The sequence below is a fragment of the Heptranchias perlo genome, chromosome 14 (genome assembly GCF_035084215.1).
Source record: "Heptranchias perlo isolate sHepPer1 chromosome 14, sHepPer1.hap1, whole genome shotgun sequence".
Taxonomy (NCBI): domain Eukaryota; kingdom Metazoa; phylum Chordata; class Chondrichthyes; order Hexanchiformes; family Hexanchidae; genus Heptranchias; species Heptranchias perlo.
The window spans coordinates 32,646,276-32,663,356 of NC_090338.1; the positions used below are offsets into that span (position 1 = coordinate 32,646,276).

The 17,081-nt window shown below is 45.3% G+C and overlaps 1 protein-coding gene across 1 annotated transcript in view; it reads left to right on the forward strand.

Annotated features, from left to right (window-relative positions):
• tgfbi (transforming growth factor, beta-induced) overlaps positions 1–16,788 on the forward strand; it is a 69,639-nt gene extending 52,851 nt beyond the window's left edge. Inside the window, exons 10-17 of the mRNA XM_067996223.1 lie at positions 2,109–2,254; positions 4,625–4,761; positions 5,288–5,418; positions 10,886–11,001; positions 11,094–11,196; positions 11,729–11,808; positions 15,806–15,830; positions 15,934–16,788. Coding sequence (XP_067852324.1) covers positions 2,109–2,254; positions 4,625–4,761; positions 5,288–5,418; positions 10,886–11,001; positions 11,094–11,196; positions 11,729–11,808; positions 15,806–15,830; positions 15,934–15,947 — 752 coding nt within the window. The 3' untranslated portion in view covers positions 15,948–16,788. The remainder of the gene's footprint in view (positions 1–2,108; positions 2,255–4,624; positions 4,762–5,287; positions 5,419–10,885; positions 11,002–11,093; positions 11,197–11,728; positions 11,809–15,805; positions 15,831–15,933) is intronic.
• Positions 16,789–17,081: the final 293 nt, after the last annotated feature.

Genomic DNA, 17,081 nt, shown 5'->3' on the forward strand with positions numbered 1-17,081 from the left:
TTGTTGATCCTTAGGGATCAAAATGACCTCTTTTTGCAGTATGTGAGGAAATAACTTATTAATTTCACTAACAGGAACGCTTGTCGAGTTAATAGTTCCAACAAGTAAATCAAAACTCGAAGATCTAACAAAATTCAAACATTTTCCATTTGTACTAAGCTGTATCAGTAGCTACAATTTCATCAGTACTGAGGTTGATCATTAGTTTTAAATTGCTTATTCAGTTTTAACAATAACTCAGTTCCTTGTGGTATATTATTCAGAACAGATGATATGGAGACCATTGTTTAGCACAGTTCAAATGTTGTAATTGCATTTGGAATTTCTATTTTTGTTGTGATGATGTCTGAGATAAATTTGCATATATCACATAGTGAAAGATATAGATATTAATGGGAATTCCATGTATCAAATAAACATCCATTACCCAAAAATATGCATATAATGTAGAATAACATTATTCACCTGATATCACACTGGTGGGGGATTTAAAAATTATTAAAATTAATTTGATCAGAGTGAAATATCCCAGTTCAAACTGAGACACTGAAACTCATCTTATGTCTTGAAAGCCACAGCACTAATGATGCAGGCCAGTATGTTTGCATTGTTGCAAAGAAGTTTCATCTTCGCTAAAGTTACGGAGTTTAAATTGGGTGTCAAGATTCCAACTGATTCTGAAATGGAGCAGAGTGAGACTACCAAGGACTCTTGTGCCACTTTGCTCTGGTGTCAGACTCTGATTCCAGATTCAGGCTGGGTTCACACTGAGGCCGAATTTAACATTTGGCACAAAATGGGTGTTAGGCAAGCAAAATGCAGCTGCTTCCGCCCATTGTTGCTGCTGTGACATCCGAGCCATTTTGAGGCCCTGGACTCGGGTATGGATCCGGTGAGCTGCGCGCACCAAATTGGGACTCTGATGGAGCTCGCCGGTTGGGGAGACAGAATCAGCTGGCTCCTACAAGGAACTGGCCGACAGTCCTGGCCTGGAGTGGGAGTGGCCGGGGAGGAGGGGAGCATGCACAGGATGGGATATTTCTGTGGGACCAGGAGGAAAATTCCTGTTTCTCCTGGCCCTACAAAAATAAAAAATCAAATGGTTTTGGGCTGTTTTTTGAGTGACCTCTAGCGGTCCCTTTAAGGGCTGCTGGTTAAGTCACTCAATGTTGGTATAAATGGGCAGAACCTGTGCAGCACAGGCTCATTTATTTGTACTTCAAAATTGTAATTGGGATCCTATGTATGTCATAGGATACGGATTTGCATATTAAAATTGGCCTCCAGCCTGAAACAGGCTGGCGCTCCAGTTTCCCCAAAAGGCACCTACCAAGATGGTGGCAGCCAGAGCACCAACGCAAACAGGGCGGTAAGTGATCCGATGCCATTTTCAGGCTGTTACCACCCTGTTTACACGAGGTGGCCACAGCTAAAATCGGCCCCACTGTAACTGTAGTGCTGGTGTGAAGTAGAACACAGTTGTGTTGTGAATGCAATGTAAATGGATTCTCCAGTTTGGTAATCAGCTTGGAAAAAGGTATGAAGAACAAAAGTCCCCTCATAATTGCTAGGGTAGTCTAGTAGCTAGAAGGAACATTTTTTAAGGTCATTGTATATATTGATCAAGGTTAAGTTCCTAGTAGAGACATATCTTGTTTATCACTTTAATGATTAGTGATAATGTAGAAATTTTCTAAATACATCTGTCTTGTATATTTTAGACACTAAAGACATTACATAATTCAAGGAGGCTTTTTTGGAGCCTTTACTATACAGCCATGTTTCTGTGACTGCTGGCTTTATTATACAGCAGCTCTGTCTATCTCTAACAAGGAACCCATTTGCACTGCTTACTACTTAGCCTAATAGAATCTCTGACACTTTGAACTTCAATAACAGCAATCCATATCATTGTAGCTCACAGTGTTTGAACTCTCATCAATGTGAAAAAAATGTGCAATGCTGCAGGGTAATGAATTTATGTATTAATTTATTTATTTGCCGATTAGATGCACAGGGACAAAGCCAGCTTCTCAAATAGGTTCAACATAAATCATTATTTAAGTGAAATACTTCATCTTAAGAGTACTCTGCTGTGTTTTATATAGAGGAGTCTACAGTTATCAATGAAGACGTGAGGAACCTACTGCTGAACCACATTGTAAAAGATCAGCTCTCCTCCAAATATCTATACCATGGGCAGACACTTGAAACCCTGAGCGGCAAAAAACTGAGAGTCTTTGTGTACCGTAACGTATGTGTATTTTCATTTTTTTCAATTTTTATATACACAACTGTGCAGAAGAACAGTAATTGGAGGCAATTGTATCAAGCATAGATGTCTGACAAATTTCAGCCTGGTGGTGAGTCCAAGAGTTTCCTGTAAATCCCAGAAACAATTTGCAACTGACACTAAAATGTAACTCATTTGATTGGATATGAAATCAGTTTTGGTTTAACAAATAACAGATTCCATTGCAGCATGACACATGTGACATTTATTATCATGATTAAATACATATATTTAGATATATATACATACACAAAAATAAATTACTAAACATACAATTGTGTACAAGATGAGAAATTCAGGTCAGTGTTTGGGCTTTGAAAGCAGTCTAATACATGAATCATTATACTTGATGGTAATACAGCTCACTGTGCAGGACTGTGGCCACTTGTGGCCTAAATATTTTGTATCTGCCTTCACAGTAGCAACCACTAATAACATACCAATAATAGTAGAAAATCAAGGGGCAAAGGGGATGGAGGAACTAAAAACAATCACAATCACTAGAGAAAAAGTACTAGGTAAACTAATGGGTCTAAAGGCTGACAAGTCCCCTAGACCTGATGGCTTGCATCCGAGGGTCTTAAAGGAAGTGGCTACAGAGATAGTGGATGCATTGGTTGTAATCTCCCAGAATTCACTAGATTCTGGAAAGGTTCCAGCAGATTGGAAAACTGCAAACGTAACACCCCTATTCAAGAAGGGAGAGACAAAAAGCAGAAAATGCTAGAATCCATTATTAAGGAAGTAGTAGCAGGACATTTGGAGACTCATAATACAATCAAGGAGAGTCAACATGGTTTTATGATGGGGAAATCGTGTCTGACAAATTTATTAGAGTTCTTTGAGGAAGTAACGGGCAGGGTGGATAAAGGGGAACCAATGGATGCTGTATATTTGGATTTCCAAAAGGCATTCGATAAGGTGCCACATAAAAGATTGCTGCACAAGATAAGAGCTCATGGTGTTGGGGGTAATATACTGGCAAGGATTGACAAACTAACAGAAAACAAAGAGTCGGGATAAAAGGGTCATTTTCAAAATGGCAATCTGTAACTAGTGGGGTGCCACAGTGCTGGGGCCTCAACTATTTACAATATATATCAATGACTTGGATGAAGGAAGGCATATTGACAGGTTAAGCGAATGGGCAAAAATTTGGCAGATGGAATATAATGTGGGAAAATGTGAAGTCATCCACTTTGGGAGGATAAATAAAAAAGCAAAATATTATTTGAATGGAGAAATACTACAAAATGCTGAGGTACAGAGGGATCTGGGTGTCCTCGTACATGAAACACAAGAAGTCAACATACAAGTGCAGCAGGTAATCCGGAAGGCAAACGGAATATTGGCCTTTATTTCTAGGGGGATAGAGTATAAAAGCAGGGAAGTTATGCTACAACTGTACAGGGTGCTGGTGAGACCACACCTGGAGTACTGCGTACAGTTCTGGTGCCCTTATTTAAGGAAGGACATACTTGCATTGGAGGCTGTTCAGAGAAGGTTCACTAGGTTGATTCCGGGTATGGAAGTGTTGTCTTATGAGGAAAGATTGAACAGGTTGGGTCTATACTCATTGGAGTTTAGAAGAATGAGAGGAGATCTTATTGAAACATACAAGATTCTGAGGGGACTCGATAGGGTAGATGCTTAGAGGATGTTACCCCTCATGGGGGAATCTAAAATTAGAGAACATAGTCTCAGAATAAGGTGTTGCCCGTTTAAGACGGAAATGAGGAGGAATTTCTTCTCCCAGAGGGTCGTGAATCTTTGGAATTCTTTACCCCAAAAAACTGTGGAGGCTGAGTCATTGAATACATTCAAGGCTGAGTTAGACAAATTTTTGATCAGCAAGGGAGTCAAAGGATATGGGGAAAAGGCAGGAAAGTGGAGTTGAGGTAAAAATCAGATCAGCCATAATCTCATTGAATGGCAGAGCAGGCTCGAGGGGCCGAATGGCCTACTCCTGCTCCTATCTCTTATGATCTTATAGTCCCACTAACCTGTCATCCCAGTAACTTCCCAGAGAGCATAACATTATATTTCATTGCACACTGACATTTCCATATACCACCACCAGTGCATGCAAACACAGTCATGGAATGGGAGTCCAGAAATTAAATGATTTTATTTCATCTTTGGAATGGAAATCAGAACCTTTTCTCCCAGCATAATGACTGGTAATGATGCAAAGTTAGTTAAGATTTTAAGCATAACCATATGTCTGAGATAGGATGTTTGCAGAGTAGGAACTGAAGCCTAAGGTGTAAAGAATATAAAGCTTGGATCAAGAAAATCTCTTGACCCATCAAATTCTCTGTTCTCTTTAAGGCTTTATGCATTGAAAACACATGTATTGCTGCACATGACAGAAGAGGGAGATATGGCACAATGATGATAATGGACAAGATACTGACTCCTCCAGCTGGCACAGTCATGGACATTCTGAAAGCTGATGATCGCTTCAGGTATGGAGTAAGATAAAACTGAATGGTCATTTCCCACAGCAGTAAGTAAGCATCAGGAACTTGAGTGACTTCTAAAATGTAAAATATTTTTTTAAAAAACACAATAAGGGATTTAAGGGACCTTGCTGTGATGCAGTTCATGTAGCACAAACACATTGGTCATGGAGTGATAGGGTGTGGCTCATGCCCATGGTTCCGATGTAGTGTGTTACCAATTTCGGCCATGCGGTTGACAAGTGGGATGGAAAATCAAGGTGTGAGTCATCCCAGCAACCATTCTTCATCTTGGTCAGTGACAGAATGACACTGAAGGAGATCTGGCAATGGATCACCTGCTGATCCTCTCAATTGGGGTAATATACAGCACAAAGAAACTAAGAGGGGAAAAGGGGTGGGGGGGACCACTTATAAAATTTAAATGTTTATATTTTGTGTTGCTGATCCCATTAGTATATTCACCAAAACATTAGTAGAATGAATCTGATAATCAGAATATTTTGAATAATTAGCTTTTTGATTATTGCAGTATGCTGGTGGGAGCTATCCAGACGGCAGGACTTACTGAATCTCTCAACAGGCCTGGCACATTCACAATCTTTGCACCAACCAACGAAGCTATCCTAGCTCTATCTGCCAGGGAACGGAACAGTGATATTGGTAAAAGCTACAGCATGAACATCATCTCACTTTCAATATTGCTGAAATATTGTAGCAGACTACTTAACTATGTTTAGCAGATTCCATAGTACAAATGATTGGTTAGCTTACCTGTTGGAAGTAATAGTAACCTGCAAACTGCTTAACTTTAGCACTGCTAACACAAATATAAATTTTCATTATGGCTTAAGTGAGTGCATTCGGACTTCAGTCCAATAAGTTCGCCACCAGGTTCTGCAGCCTGAATGGGTGTACTCTCTGTCCAGATTTACCATTTTTCTTCCAGCTGCCCTTCCTTCTATCTAAACCCATTCCCAAATCACAGGGAATAATTCATTGAGGAAGAATCTTTCCAGCTTTTGGGAATTGACAATGCACTAAAGACTAATCTTTCCCATGAAATTTTTCTTCTAACAGTCTAACTATTGTGCCTTGCAGTGATGGCCCTTTGCTAGGCAAGGCTAGTGCTGTCCACCGCTCCTCAGTTCAGAGCTTGTGACTAATGATCCTAATCGAAATATTGACTATTATCCCAGCCTGCTATACTAGTTAACTTAATCACTTGGAGTTATGCCAGGACCTCAGTGCCTTTAGCGTGTGACACTAATTGACTGTTAACCAAGATAGTGCCATATCCTGCTCAGCTTACAAGAGTTAAACCAGCTGCCTGTACACTTTCCCTCGACTGGCACCTCCCTCCCCAACTACATTACCCTATTTTTTTTTTCCCACCAACCAGCACCTTTTTTTTTTGAAACCAGGTATCAAATTAAAATTTTATTTTCCCCGTTCAGGATGCACTCCAGCCCCTGCGGTGCCCACCGGTCGCGGAAAGCCTCAAGCGTACCGTCAGACACCGCGTGCTCCATCTCCAGGGCCACCCGGGCGCGGAGCATTCCGCGCAAGAGAGGCAGACAGGCCGAGCGACCGCCCCCACGGGCCGCGAGCAACCTGGACCTGTGGATAGCCACCTTGGACAGGCCCAGGAGCAGGCCCACGAGGACGTCCACCGACCTGCCCGCCCCCCTCCTCACCGGGCGGCCAAAGATCAGGAGCGTGGGACTGAAATGCAGCCAGAACTTGAGGAGCAGCCCCTCCAAATAATGAAACAGGGGCTGCAGTCTCTCACACCCGGTGAACATGTGAAACACGGACTCCTCCAGGCCGCAGAAATTGCAAGCGGCCTGGGTGTCCGTGAAATGACGTAAGCGCCGATTGCACGCGACTGCTCCTTGCACCACTCTCCACCCCAAATCCTCGAAGTAACACGGGAGGACCCCTGAGTAGAGAGCCCTCCACTGGGGACCCCCGCCTCCGCCGGACGGCAGGACGGTACGCCAGGGCGTGTCCGGGCGAGAGACGAGGAAGTGGAGAGTGTGCAGGAGCAGCCCGTACAGGAATTCCCTCTGCGCGGAGTGAAACGGCACGGAGGGAATTTCCGAGAGACGGCTCAAGTTGTGAGGCGCAGCCCTCCGAGGGAGGTTTCGGGGTTTGGCTCCGAGGAGGAATTCCGTCCGAACGAGGGTCAGGTCGGACGGGATGGCTCCGCACGCTTGAGCCGCCTCCACACCCCGAGTGGAGTCAGGGCCGAGCGCCGATTTCAACGCCCGGATGGCGGTGGCCGCGTCCCCGGCACGCCACGAGGACATCCGAGCGGCGAGCGCCCACGGCTCGAGCCAACCCGACCCTCCGCCATCCAGGACGTCCCTGACTCTGGTCACCCGACCGGCCACAGCCCTCCGCTCCGTCAGCCACGAGCGGCCGAAGCCGACATCGCAGAGAAACGGATTCCCGAGCAGCGGCTCCTGCAGGACGGCCGCTACCCCCGACGGGCGAGAGTTCCGGCTGGAGGCAACCATGGTCCAGACCCTGAGCAGATCCTGGTAAAAGACAGGCAGCTCCTGCAAAGACGTGTGGCCACCCAGCAGCGAGACGAACAGGAGCTGCGTGTCGTAGTTCAGGCCGTGCAGCTGGCGGAAAAAATACGTCGCCAGCGCACGCCATCTAAGAGGACGCTCAACGTACAGGTATCGCTGCAGCGTCTGAAGGCGGAAAGTTGCCACCTGGGTGCGGACGCACACCAGCCCCTGACCGCCCTCCCTAAGCGGGAGACTCAGGACCGCGGCAGCGACCCAGTGTATCCCTTTCGCCCAGAAGAAGTCGACGAACTTCTTCTGAATCTTGGCGACAAACTCAGGGGGAGGGGTCAAAGTGACCAACCGGTACCACAACATGGCGGCCACCAGCTGGTTTATGACCAGCACACGACCCCTGTAGAATAACACTCGGAGCAGCCCTGTCCAGCGCGCCAGGCGAGCGGTGACTTTGGCCTCCAGCTCTACCCAGTTCGCTGGCCAGGCTTCCTCGGCAGGGCTAAGGTAGATTCCCAGATACCGGAGGTGCGTGGTACTCCAGGCGAAAGGCCTGAGCTCCTCCGGCAGGGAGTCCAGCCGCCACTGACCCACCAGGAGACCGGAACATTTCTCCCAGTTGATCCTTGCGGAGGACGCAGCGGAGTAGACCTCTTGGCACTCGCGCATCCTCCGCAAGTCAAGGGGATCGGTGACCACGAGGAGCACGTCGTCGGCGTAAGCCGAAAGGATGACCTCCACGTCCGGCTCGCGCAGAGCCAGTCCCGACAGCCTCTTGCGCAAGAGGTGCAGGAAAGGCTCTACGCAGACGGTGTAAAACTGGCCAGACCTGGGGCTCCCCTGACGCACTCCTCTCCCGAAGCGAAGGGGCGCCGTCAAGGATCCGTTAACCTTAATCAGACACTCCGCGGCGGCGTACAGAAGTCGGATCCGGGAGACGAAATGCGACCCGAACCCGAAAGCGCGCAGAGTCCCGAATAAGTACTCGTGATCCACCCTGTCGAACGCCTTTTCCTGATCTAGGGAAAGGAAGGCGACCGACAGACCAGCCCTCTGGGAATGGTGGATCAGGTCCCGGACCAGGTGGATGTTATCCTGGATCTTCCGGCCCGGGACCGTATAGGACTGGTCGGGGTGGATCATGTGGGCCAGCACGGCGCCGAGGTGAGCAGACATCGCCCTGGCGATGACCTTATATTCCGTGCTGAGGAGGGAGACCGGGCGCCAGTTTTTAAGGTGGCGGAGATCCCCCTTCTTAGGCAGCAGGACCACGACCGCCCTGCGCCACGAAAGGGGCATCTCCCCGGTCGCCAGACATTCCCCCAGGACCCGTGCGTAGTCGCCCCCCAGGACGTCCCAGAAGGCCCTGAGGAACTCCACGGTCAGCCCGTCCAGCCCCGGGGACTTCCCCCTAGAGAGCTGGTGGAGGGCGCCGGTCAGCTCCGCCAAACTCAGCGGAGCGTCCAGACTGTCGGCATCCTCCGGGCCGACCTTCGGCAGGTCCTCCCACAAAACTCTGCGCGCCTCCTCGCTGGATGGATCCGGAGAGAACAGAGCCTCGTAGTACAATCGAGCCCGGGCCCTGACTCCCTCCGGGTCCGAGACGAGGGACCCGTCGTCGGCCAGCAGCGTAAGGAGCTGCTTACGGGCCCCCCGCCGCTTTTCCAGCGAGTAGAAGAAGGGGGAGCCGCGGTCCAGGTCCCGAAGGAGCTGGAGCCGCGACCTCACGTACGCTCCTCGGGACCCGACCAGTTGCAGGCCCCTCAGAGCGTCCTTCTTCTCTTCGTACACCTGCCGCAGGGCCGGATCCTCGGCGGCCTGACCGAGACGGGACTCCAGGCCATGCACCTCCTGCTCCAACCGCCTGACCTTGGACTCCCGCCTCTTAGTCGACCCCCTCGCGTACTCTTGACAGAAGAGGCGGACGTGAGCCTTGCCCACGTCCCACCATAGCCTCAAGGAGGAGAAGCCTCCCCGCTTCCCTCTCCAGTCGCTCCAGAACCGATGGAACGAGTCCCCATTACCCTATTTGATTTGGAGGGCTGGACAATAGAGCACATTAGGGTTGGTGCTTGGTTAACTTTCTCACTGGATGTATCTGAGCAGTACAGGAAAGCATCCCTACACAGTCAGCTTGACAGAGACCAACTCATTCAGCTCCAAGTTGCATGAGTTTGAATGATGGCTGTTTTTATCTGTTGAAATTCAAACATTTGACTGCATCTCCTTCGTGATTTCTTTAATTCTGTATTGTATTGTGTGTTCACTTGTAGCTAAATGCATGGAAAGAAACTTGGGCTGATAAGTGGCAAGTCACATTCACAAAACACAAGTGCCAGGCAATGATCATCTCTAATGAGATAGAGTTTAACCACTTTCCCTTGATATTCAATGGTATTACCATCGCTGAGTCCCCCACCACCAACATCCTAGGGAGTCACCATTGACCAGAAGCTCAACTGGACCAGCCATGTAAATGCCGTAGCTACTAGACCAGGTCAGAGGTGAATGGCTCACCTCCTGACTCCCCAAAGCCTTTCTACCACCTACAGGGCACAAGTCAGGAGTGTGATGGAATACCCTCCAATTGCCTGGATAGGTGCAACTGCAACAACAACCAAGAATTTTTACATTATCCAGGACAAAACAGTCCACTTGATCAACACTTCATCTACTAGCCTAAACATCCACTGCAGCCACAGTATGCCGGTGACGGAAGGGGTGGCTACAGTGTATACTATCTACAGGATGCACTGCAGCAACTTACCAAGGCTTCTTTGGGAGCACTTCCGATACCCACGTCCTCCACTACCCAGAAGGACAAGGGCAGCAGGAGCATAGGAACACCATCACCTTCAAGTTCTCTTCCGAATCACAAACCATGATGACTTGGATATACGTTGCCATTCATTCGTCGTCACTAGGTCAAAATCTTGGAACTCCCTACCTAACATCATTGAGGAAACACCCTCACCATACAACTGCAACAGTTCAAGAAGAATGCTCACCACCATCTTCTCAAGGGCAGCGAGGGACGGGCAATAAATGCCAGCCTTGCCAGCGACATCCACATGCCAAGAATTAATTTTAGAAAAACAAACACCATAAGACAGAATTTTACTTTTAAAGGAGGCAACAATTATGCACCGATCCCACAATGAGCTGCCTGAGTACATCCAGGCGTTGCAGAAAATACCAGCACAGATTAGCAAAACAATATTTTTTCTTCGCTTTAACGTCATGTAATTTTCACCAATGTCATAACTGCATTCAACAGTGCTAGTAAAATACCCCAGACTTACTTTTATTAATCGCACACTATTTAGAATCTAAACATATCTTCTATATTCATAACAAATGGAATTACACTTGAGGATCAATTGTCATCTTAATTCAAGCAAACTTATATATCTTTTTAAAGGCTTTGGAAGTAGATGAACTGTCACTTTTGAATTTGAATTAACAATTCTTCTTAACTTACCCAGCACTCATTAAAAAAACATGTTTTGTTGAGCAAAACCAGTTATTATTTCCTTCAAAAAGTTTGACAGATTGTTGAAATTTTGGTTTCTTCACCTATTCTCCTTTCCCATCAGATGATCCCACGTTTCTGAAGTACCATATCGGTGAACAAATCTTGGTTAGTGGTGGTGTTGCCAGCCAGATTGTGCTGTTGAAATCTTTGCAAGGGGCTAATCTAGAAGTGGGAACGGTGAGTACTCTGCTCCTTACCATTGAATTCTGCCATTGTTTCCATTTGGTTAACACTCTGAATAAACATAATTATCATGTGGTCTCTTTCAGAAAAACCATGTTATCAATGTAAATAAAGTTCCAGTTATAGACTCCGACCTGATGGCGACTAATGGTGTGATCCATGCAATTAACAGGGTCCTGCAGCCCTCTGGTAAGGAGCAGTTTACATATAATGATAGGACTGCCCAGCACATGATGTTATATAATGAAACCAGTGCATACAGTGCAAATGCAGTGCTACATGTTATCGTTTGAGCTGGATTAGTATGTGACTTAAGAAAAATTGAAAACCTTTCATCTTAGATTTTGTTATATTGTCTCCCACTCTCTTTAACTTTCTCCAGCCAAGAGAACAGGGAGACGACATGGTTCCAGGCCTCTGCCAATGACACTCTTCAGCTAATAGCTTAAGGTGTAAACAAGGTGGTAGCAAGATGAAAATTGCCACCAAATAGTGTAATTTCAAATGTTTCTGGGCATCTTATTTTTTAAAAAAACAGAAGCACAAGGATAGAGTTAGTGGGTACAAATGTGTGGATTTGATTGAAACTCCTGAAGTGCGTATTTACTTTAGACTTGGTACATAATCCATGCAAAAACATCAGGTTTGTTTTAATTCAGGCAACTCACTGTTATATGCACCAGAGTGGCTCTTAACAGATTTATTTTATTTCAATTACAAGCTGCAAAACAGTTAGAAAGCCGAAATGGCATGGAGATCAGCAGTGAAGATATCCTTCGCTTTGGAGGCAGCCCAGCGAAGGTATGATTCAGTTTAAATTGTTTACTGGTTAAAATATAAAATAATTATGCATAAAAAATAACTTCTTGTGGATATACTATAAATAATATTGGCATTGGACATGTTGCATGGGTGTTTTAGTTATTTTAATTAGCTAACAGATAATATGAAGACTCTTAAATGCAACCTTAATACGATCTTGCTGAGAGTCAGTCTTACCTTCACAGTTTTGTTTTTATTCGTTCATGGGATTTGGGCGTTGCTGACAAAGCCAGCATTTATTGACCATCCATAATTGCCCTTGAGAAGGTGGTGGTGAGCCGCCTTCTTGAACCGCTGCAGTCCGTGTGGTGAAGGTTCGCCCACAGTGCTGTTAGATAGCGAGTTCCATGATTTTGACCCAGCAACGATGAAGGAACGGCAATATATTTCCAAGTCAGGATGGTGTGTGACTTGGAGGGGAACGTGCAGGTGGTTCCCATGTGCCTGCTGCCCTTGTCCTTCTAGGTGGTAGAGGTCAAGGGTTTGGGAGGTGCTGTCAAAGACGCCTTTGCGAGTTGCTGCAGTGCATCCTGTGGATGATACACACTGCAGCCACGGTGCGCGGGTGGTAAGGGAATTGAATGTTTAGGGTGGTGGATGGGGTGCCAATCAAGCGGGCTGCTTTGTCCTGGATGGTGTTGAGCTTCTTGAGTGGAGAGTATTCTATCAGACTCCTGACTTGTGCCTTGTAGATGGTGGAGAGGCATTGCGGAGTCAGGAGGTGAGTCACTCGCTGCAGAATACCCAGCCTCTGACCTGCTCTTGTAGCCACAGTATTTATATGGCTGGTCCAGTTCAGTTTCTGGTCAATGGTGACTCCCAGGATGTTGATGGTGGAGGATTCGGCGATGGTAATGCCGTTGAATGTCAAGGGGAGGTGATTAGACTCTCTCTTGTTGGAGATGGTCATTGCCTGGCACTTGTCTGGCGCGAATGTTACTTGCCACTTATGAGCCCAAGCCTGGATGTTGTCCAGGTCTTGCTGCATGCAGGCACGGACTGCTTCATTATCTGAGGGGTTGCGAATGGAACTGAGCACTGTGCGATCATCAGCAAACATCCCCATTTCTGAAATAGTATGAACAGTTTTTGATGAGTTCATACTATATATAATCTGGCTAGAGTTCAGTGCTTTTTTTCTGTGATCAAGAATTAACTCAGGCAAAACAATCATATGCAATAGGATTTGCTAAGGGTATCGACTCTGAGAATGTCATGAAAATCGATCTACAACTGTAGTTAAGCTCAGACATATTACATAAGACTGTCACGGTGAAATTCCTTTTTGTGATAACCAGTTTCTATTCCTCCATTTATTGACAATGCATGTGTTTTTTATCCTTATTATCAGATCAAACCTTTGATATTCCTTGTCTCTTCCACTCTAACTAGCTTTGCATTGAGTTATTTGCTGAACCACTCACACTGGTCCCTTTCTTTGTGTTATTATTTGTTTTTCCCCAAAATTAAAGATCCACGAACAAAATTGTGAAAATGCAATATGGTTACAGGGTCAATAATTGTGGAGAAAAACAGGAATTCTCCCATTTTTGTCAAAAGACAATATAGAGAGTATTGGGGGTGGGGGTGGGTGTTGCCGGGGAGGGGGGTGTGGCAGCCAGGAGGAAATGGAACCAATTTGCTAATCTAACATGAATAAAGAGGCTTTCAAGCATCATGGCTAAGAAATCAAGGTGATAACATTGAAGATCTGACACTCTACAAAAACAACTTGCATTTATATAGCACCCTTAACATAGAACAAAACCCCAAGACATTTCACAGAAGTATAATCAGACAAAAATTGACACCGAGCCAAAGGAGATAGTAGGAGGGGTGACTAAAGGCTTAGTCATAGACCAAAGTGGGTTTTAAGGAGGGTCTTAAAGAGAGAGAGGTGGAGAGGTTTTGGGAGGGAATTATAAATCTTAGGGCCTAGATGGATGAAGCCACCGCCACCATTAGTGAGGCGAAGGAAGTGGGGATGCACAAAAGGCCAGAGTTGGAGGAACACGGAGCTCTAGGAGGGTTGTAGAGCTGGAGGAGCTTGCAGAGCTAGCGATAGGTGAGGCCATGAAGGGATTTGAATATAAGGATGAGAATTTTAAATTGGAGGCATTGGGGGACCAGGAACTAATGTAGGTCAATGAGCACAGGGGTGATGGGTGAGCAGGACTTGGTGCAAGTTAGGATACAGGCAGCAGAGTTTTGGATGAGTAGAAGGAGGATTGGGAAGCTGAAAGGAGAGCATTGGAATAGTCAAGTCTGGAGGTGACAAACAACAACAACAACTTGCATTTATATAGTGCCTTTAATGTAGTAAAACGTCCCAAGGTGCTTCACAGGAGCGATTATCAAACAAAATTTGACACCGAGCCACATAAGGAGATATTAGGACAGGTGATTAAAAGCTTGGTCAAAGAGGAAGGTTTTAAGGAGTATCTTAAAGGAGGAGAGAGAGGTAGAAAGGCGGAGAGGTTTAGGGAGGGAATTCCAGAGTTTAGAGCCTAGGCAGCTGAAGGCACGGCCGCCAATGGTGGAGCGATTAAAATTGGGGATGCGCTAGAGGTAAGAATTGGAGGAACGCAGAAATCTCCGAGAGTTGTAGGGCTGAAGGAGGTTACAGAGATAGGGAGGGGTGAGGCCATGGAGGGATTTGAAAAAAGGATGGGAATTTTAAAATTGAGGCATTCCCGGACCAGGAGCCAATGTAGGTCAGTGAGCACAGGAGTGATGGGACTTGGTCCGAGTTAGGATACGAGCAGCAGAGTTTTGGATAAGCTTAAGTTTTTGGAGGGTGGAAGATGGGAGGCGGGCCAGGAGAGCATTGGAATAGTCCATTCTGGAGGTAACAAGGGCATGGATGAGGGCTTCAGCAGCAGATGTGCTGAGGCAGGGGCAGAGAAGGGCGATGTTATGGAGGTGGGAGTAGGCGATCTTGGTGAGGAGCGGGTATGTGGTTGGAAGCTCATCTCAGGGTCAAATAGGATGTTAAAGATAATATATAAATGCGAGTTGTTGTTGTTGTTGTTGTTGTTGTTGTTGTTGAAGACCTGTTCAGCTGTGCGAGCTGGTGTGTGGAGTTCCAAAATGCCTCCGGCTGCTTCAAATCAGCGTTGCACACTGATTTATGTCATAATCTCCCTACTCTACATGCTGCCGGCGTTCGTTGGGTGTGTGTGCACAAACACCTTTACCAAGATGACATCCTGCGCACTTCACAGCGGAAGTGTGCGCGCGCATTTCGGATGCCATTTTCGGGGCTTAGGAGTCCACGTAGCACCTACAAAACGGGCGCTACACAGCCCAATTTCACTCCCTATGTTGCAAATGGAGAAATAAAGGCTAGATAGTTGGGAATTTGAAAGTGCAGTTGTAAGCGACTGGGGGGAGAATTTTTCCAGTGGCGGACACAGAAGGAAGTGGGGTTCAAAGAGAGTCGGGGGTGTGAGCGGTGAGGGATACAAGGAAGTGATCAGAGGTGGCTTTGTTTGTGATTGACACAATGGGAGGAGTGAGGCCACGAGTGATGGCAAGTTCAAGGGGGTGGATGTGAATATGGGTAGGAGAGTTTATATAGAGGATGGAATTAGAGATTAAGGGAGGACAGGGGGGCAGTGAAATCAGAGGAGAGTTGAGATGGAGATTGAAATCACCGAGCATGAGGAGTCACTCAGTGCAGAGGCTGAGGGAGGAAAGAATTGAGGATATCTTGGTGAGAAACTCGGCATTGGTCTTGGGAAGGATAGTCGAATAGTCACTTCAGGTTGCCAAGACTCACCATAAATCTAAGACACAGCCAGCAACTCCTCCCTTGAAGGAATGCCTCTTATGGATGCTTGGCAATAGTCTCACTGGTCAGGTGTAGCCAGTTTCTCTCATATTTTTGGTTCTGATAGTCTATAAGAAAGATTGCTGCATTTTTTATAGAAATTCAACAGGAATATCAAAATCTAACCTTTTTTTTGGGTTGTAGGTTGCACGTCCTTGGACACGGAAAGGTAAGCAATACATGCTGAAATATTTATATGATTTTACATTTCACTGTATATTTTCCTTATTCACTGTAATACATAATATATTTTTTAAAATTTCATTTGCCAGTGACGCCAATCTGAAAAGAACAAGTACCGAGACTATGAAAAGCAGCCAGTAGATCGTTACAAAATCCTTTCAGGAACTCTGAATTCTGTGACACAGATTTTTCCCACTTGAATGTTTATATTCCATAGCATGTCATTTCCTCACTATGATTTCATATCGCTTGCTTGTTTGTACATTTTATTTTGTTAGAATTGAAATTGCAGTGTTACCTTTTTATACGTTTCTCGAGATTGCATTTTGCAGGTCAGGTTCTTATTAGTGGAGGTGGAGTCTAGTTTGAAGCTACAGCTAATCTACCAGGGAAGTTTGCAGACTTGAAACACAGAACATGTGTGTGTGTGTACATGTGTGCGTGTGTGTGCACACAATTGTGCATATCCGCATTGTGTGTGTTTACATGTGTGTTTGTGTGTCAGTGTATATTTGTATTTGACTCAATACATGCCCATGCACGTACCATCCAGCAGTATGTTTCTGTGGATTCGTCTTGGTTTCTGGATTGCTTGTTATGAATATAACCCAACATTTACCTGAAAATAAATATTTTCTGTCCTAACACATATTTTTGTTTCCATTTAATTTTTAGTTTTATTTTCTTCTATGATACACTTCCTCGTTTGTGTTTATAGACCCTAATGTTTCATATCAGTGTTAAGATATTTGCACGTCACAAGCTGCAGTCTGGTTTTGTGCTATATCTCTTATGTTTTGGTAAGGGTCATTACATATATTTCCAAATATGTTGGATTTTCTTTTTCAAAAATATATTTATCTTCAAAATTTCTTCTGTAATATGTTCATAAAAAGTCATTTCCCTGAGGCAATTTGCAGCTACAATAAAAGGTTCATTTTTTATGAAGTCTCCTGATTCTTCATTAATTAAAGAGATCAGCAGCATTATGGTATTGACAACGCAGTTATTGTTTTGGTTGATTTTTTGAATGATCCTGTAATAATGACAGAAATACTGCTCTTTTTCTTGGATGTCCAACTCATATGGTATATCTTATGGCTGCATTATTTCTGCTCATGTTTTAAGTTCTTTAAATTCGTTATTTGGGATCTAGAACAACCCCAGAAATAAAAACAGAAAATGCTGGAAATACCCAACAAGTCAGGCAGCATCTGTGGAGAAAGAAACAGAGTTA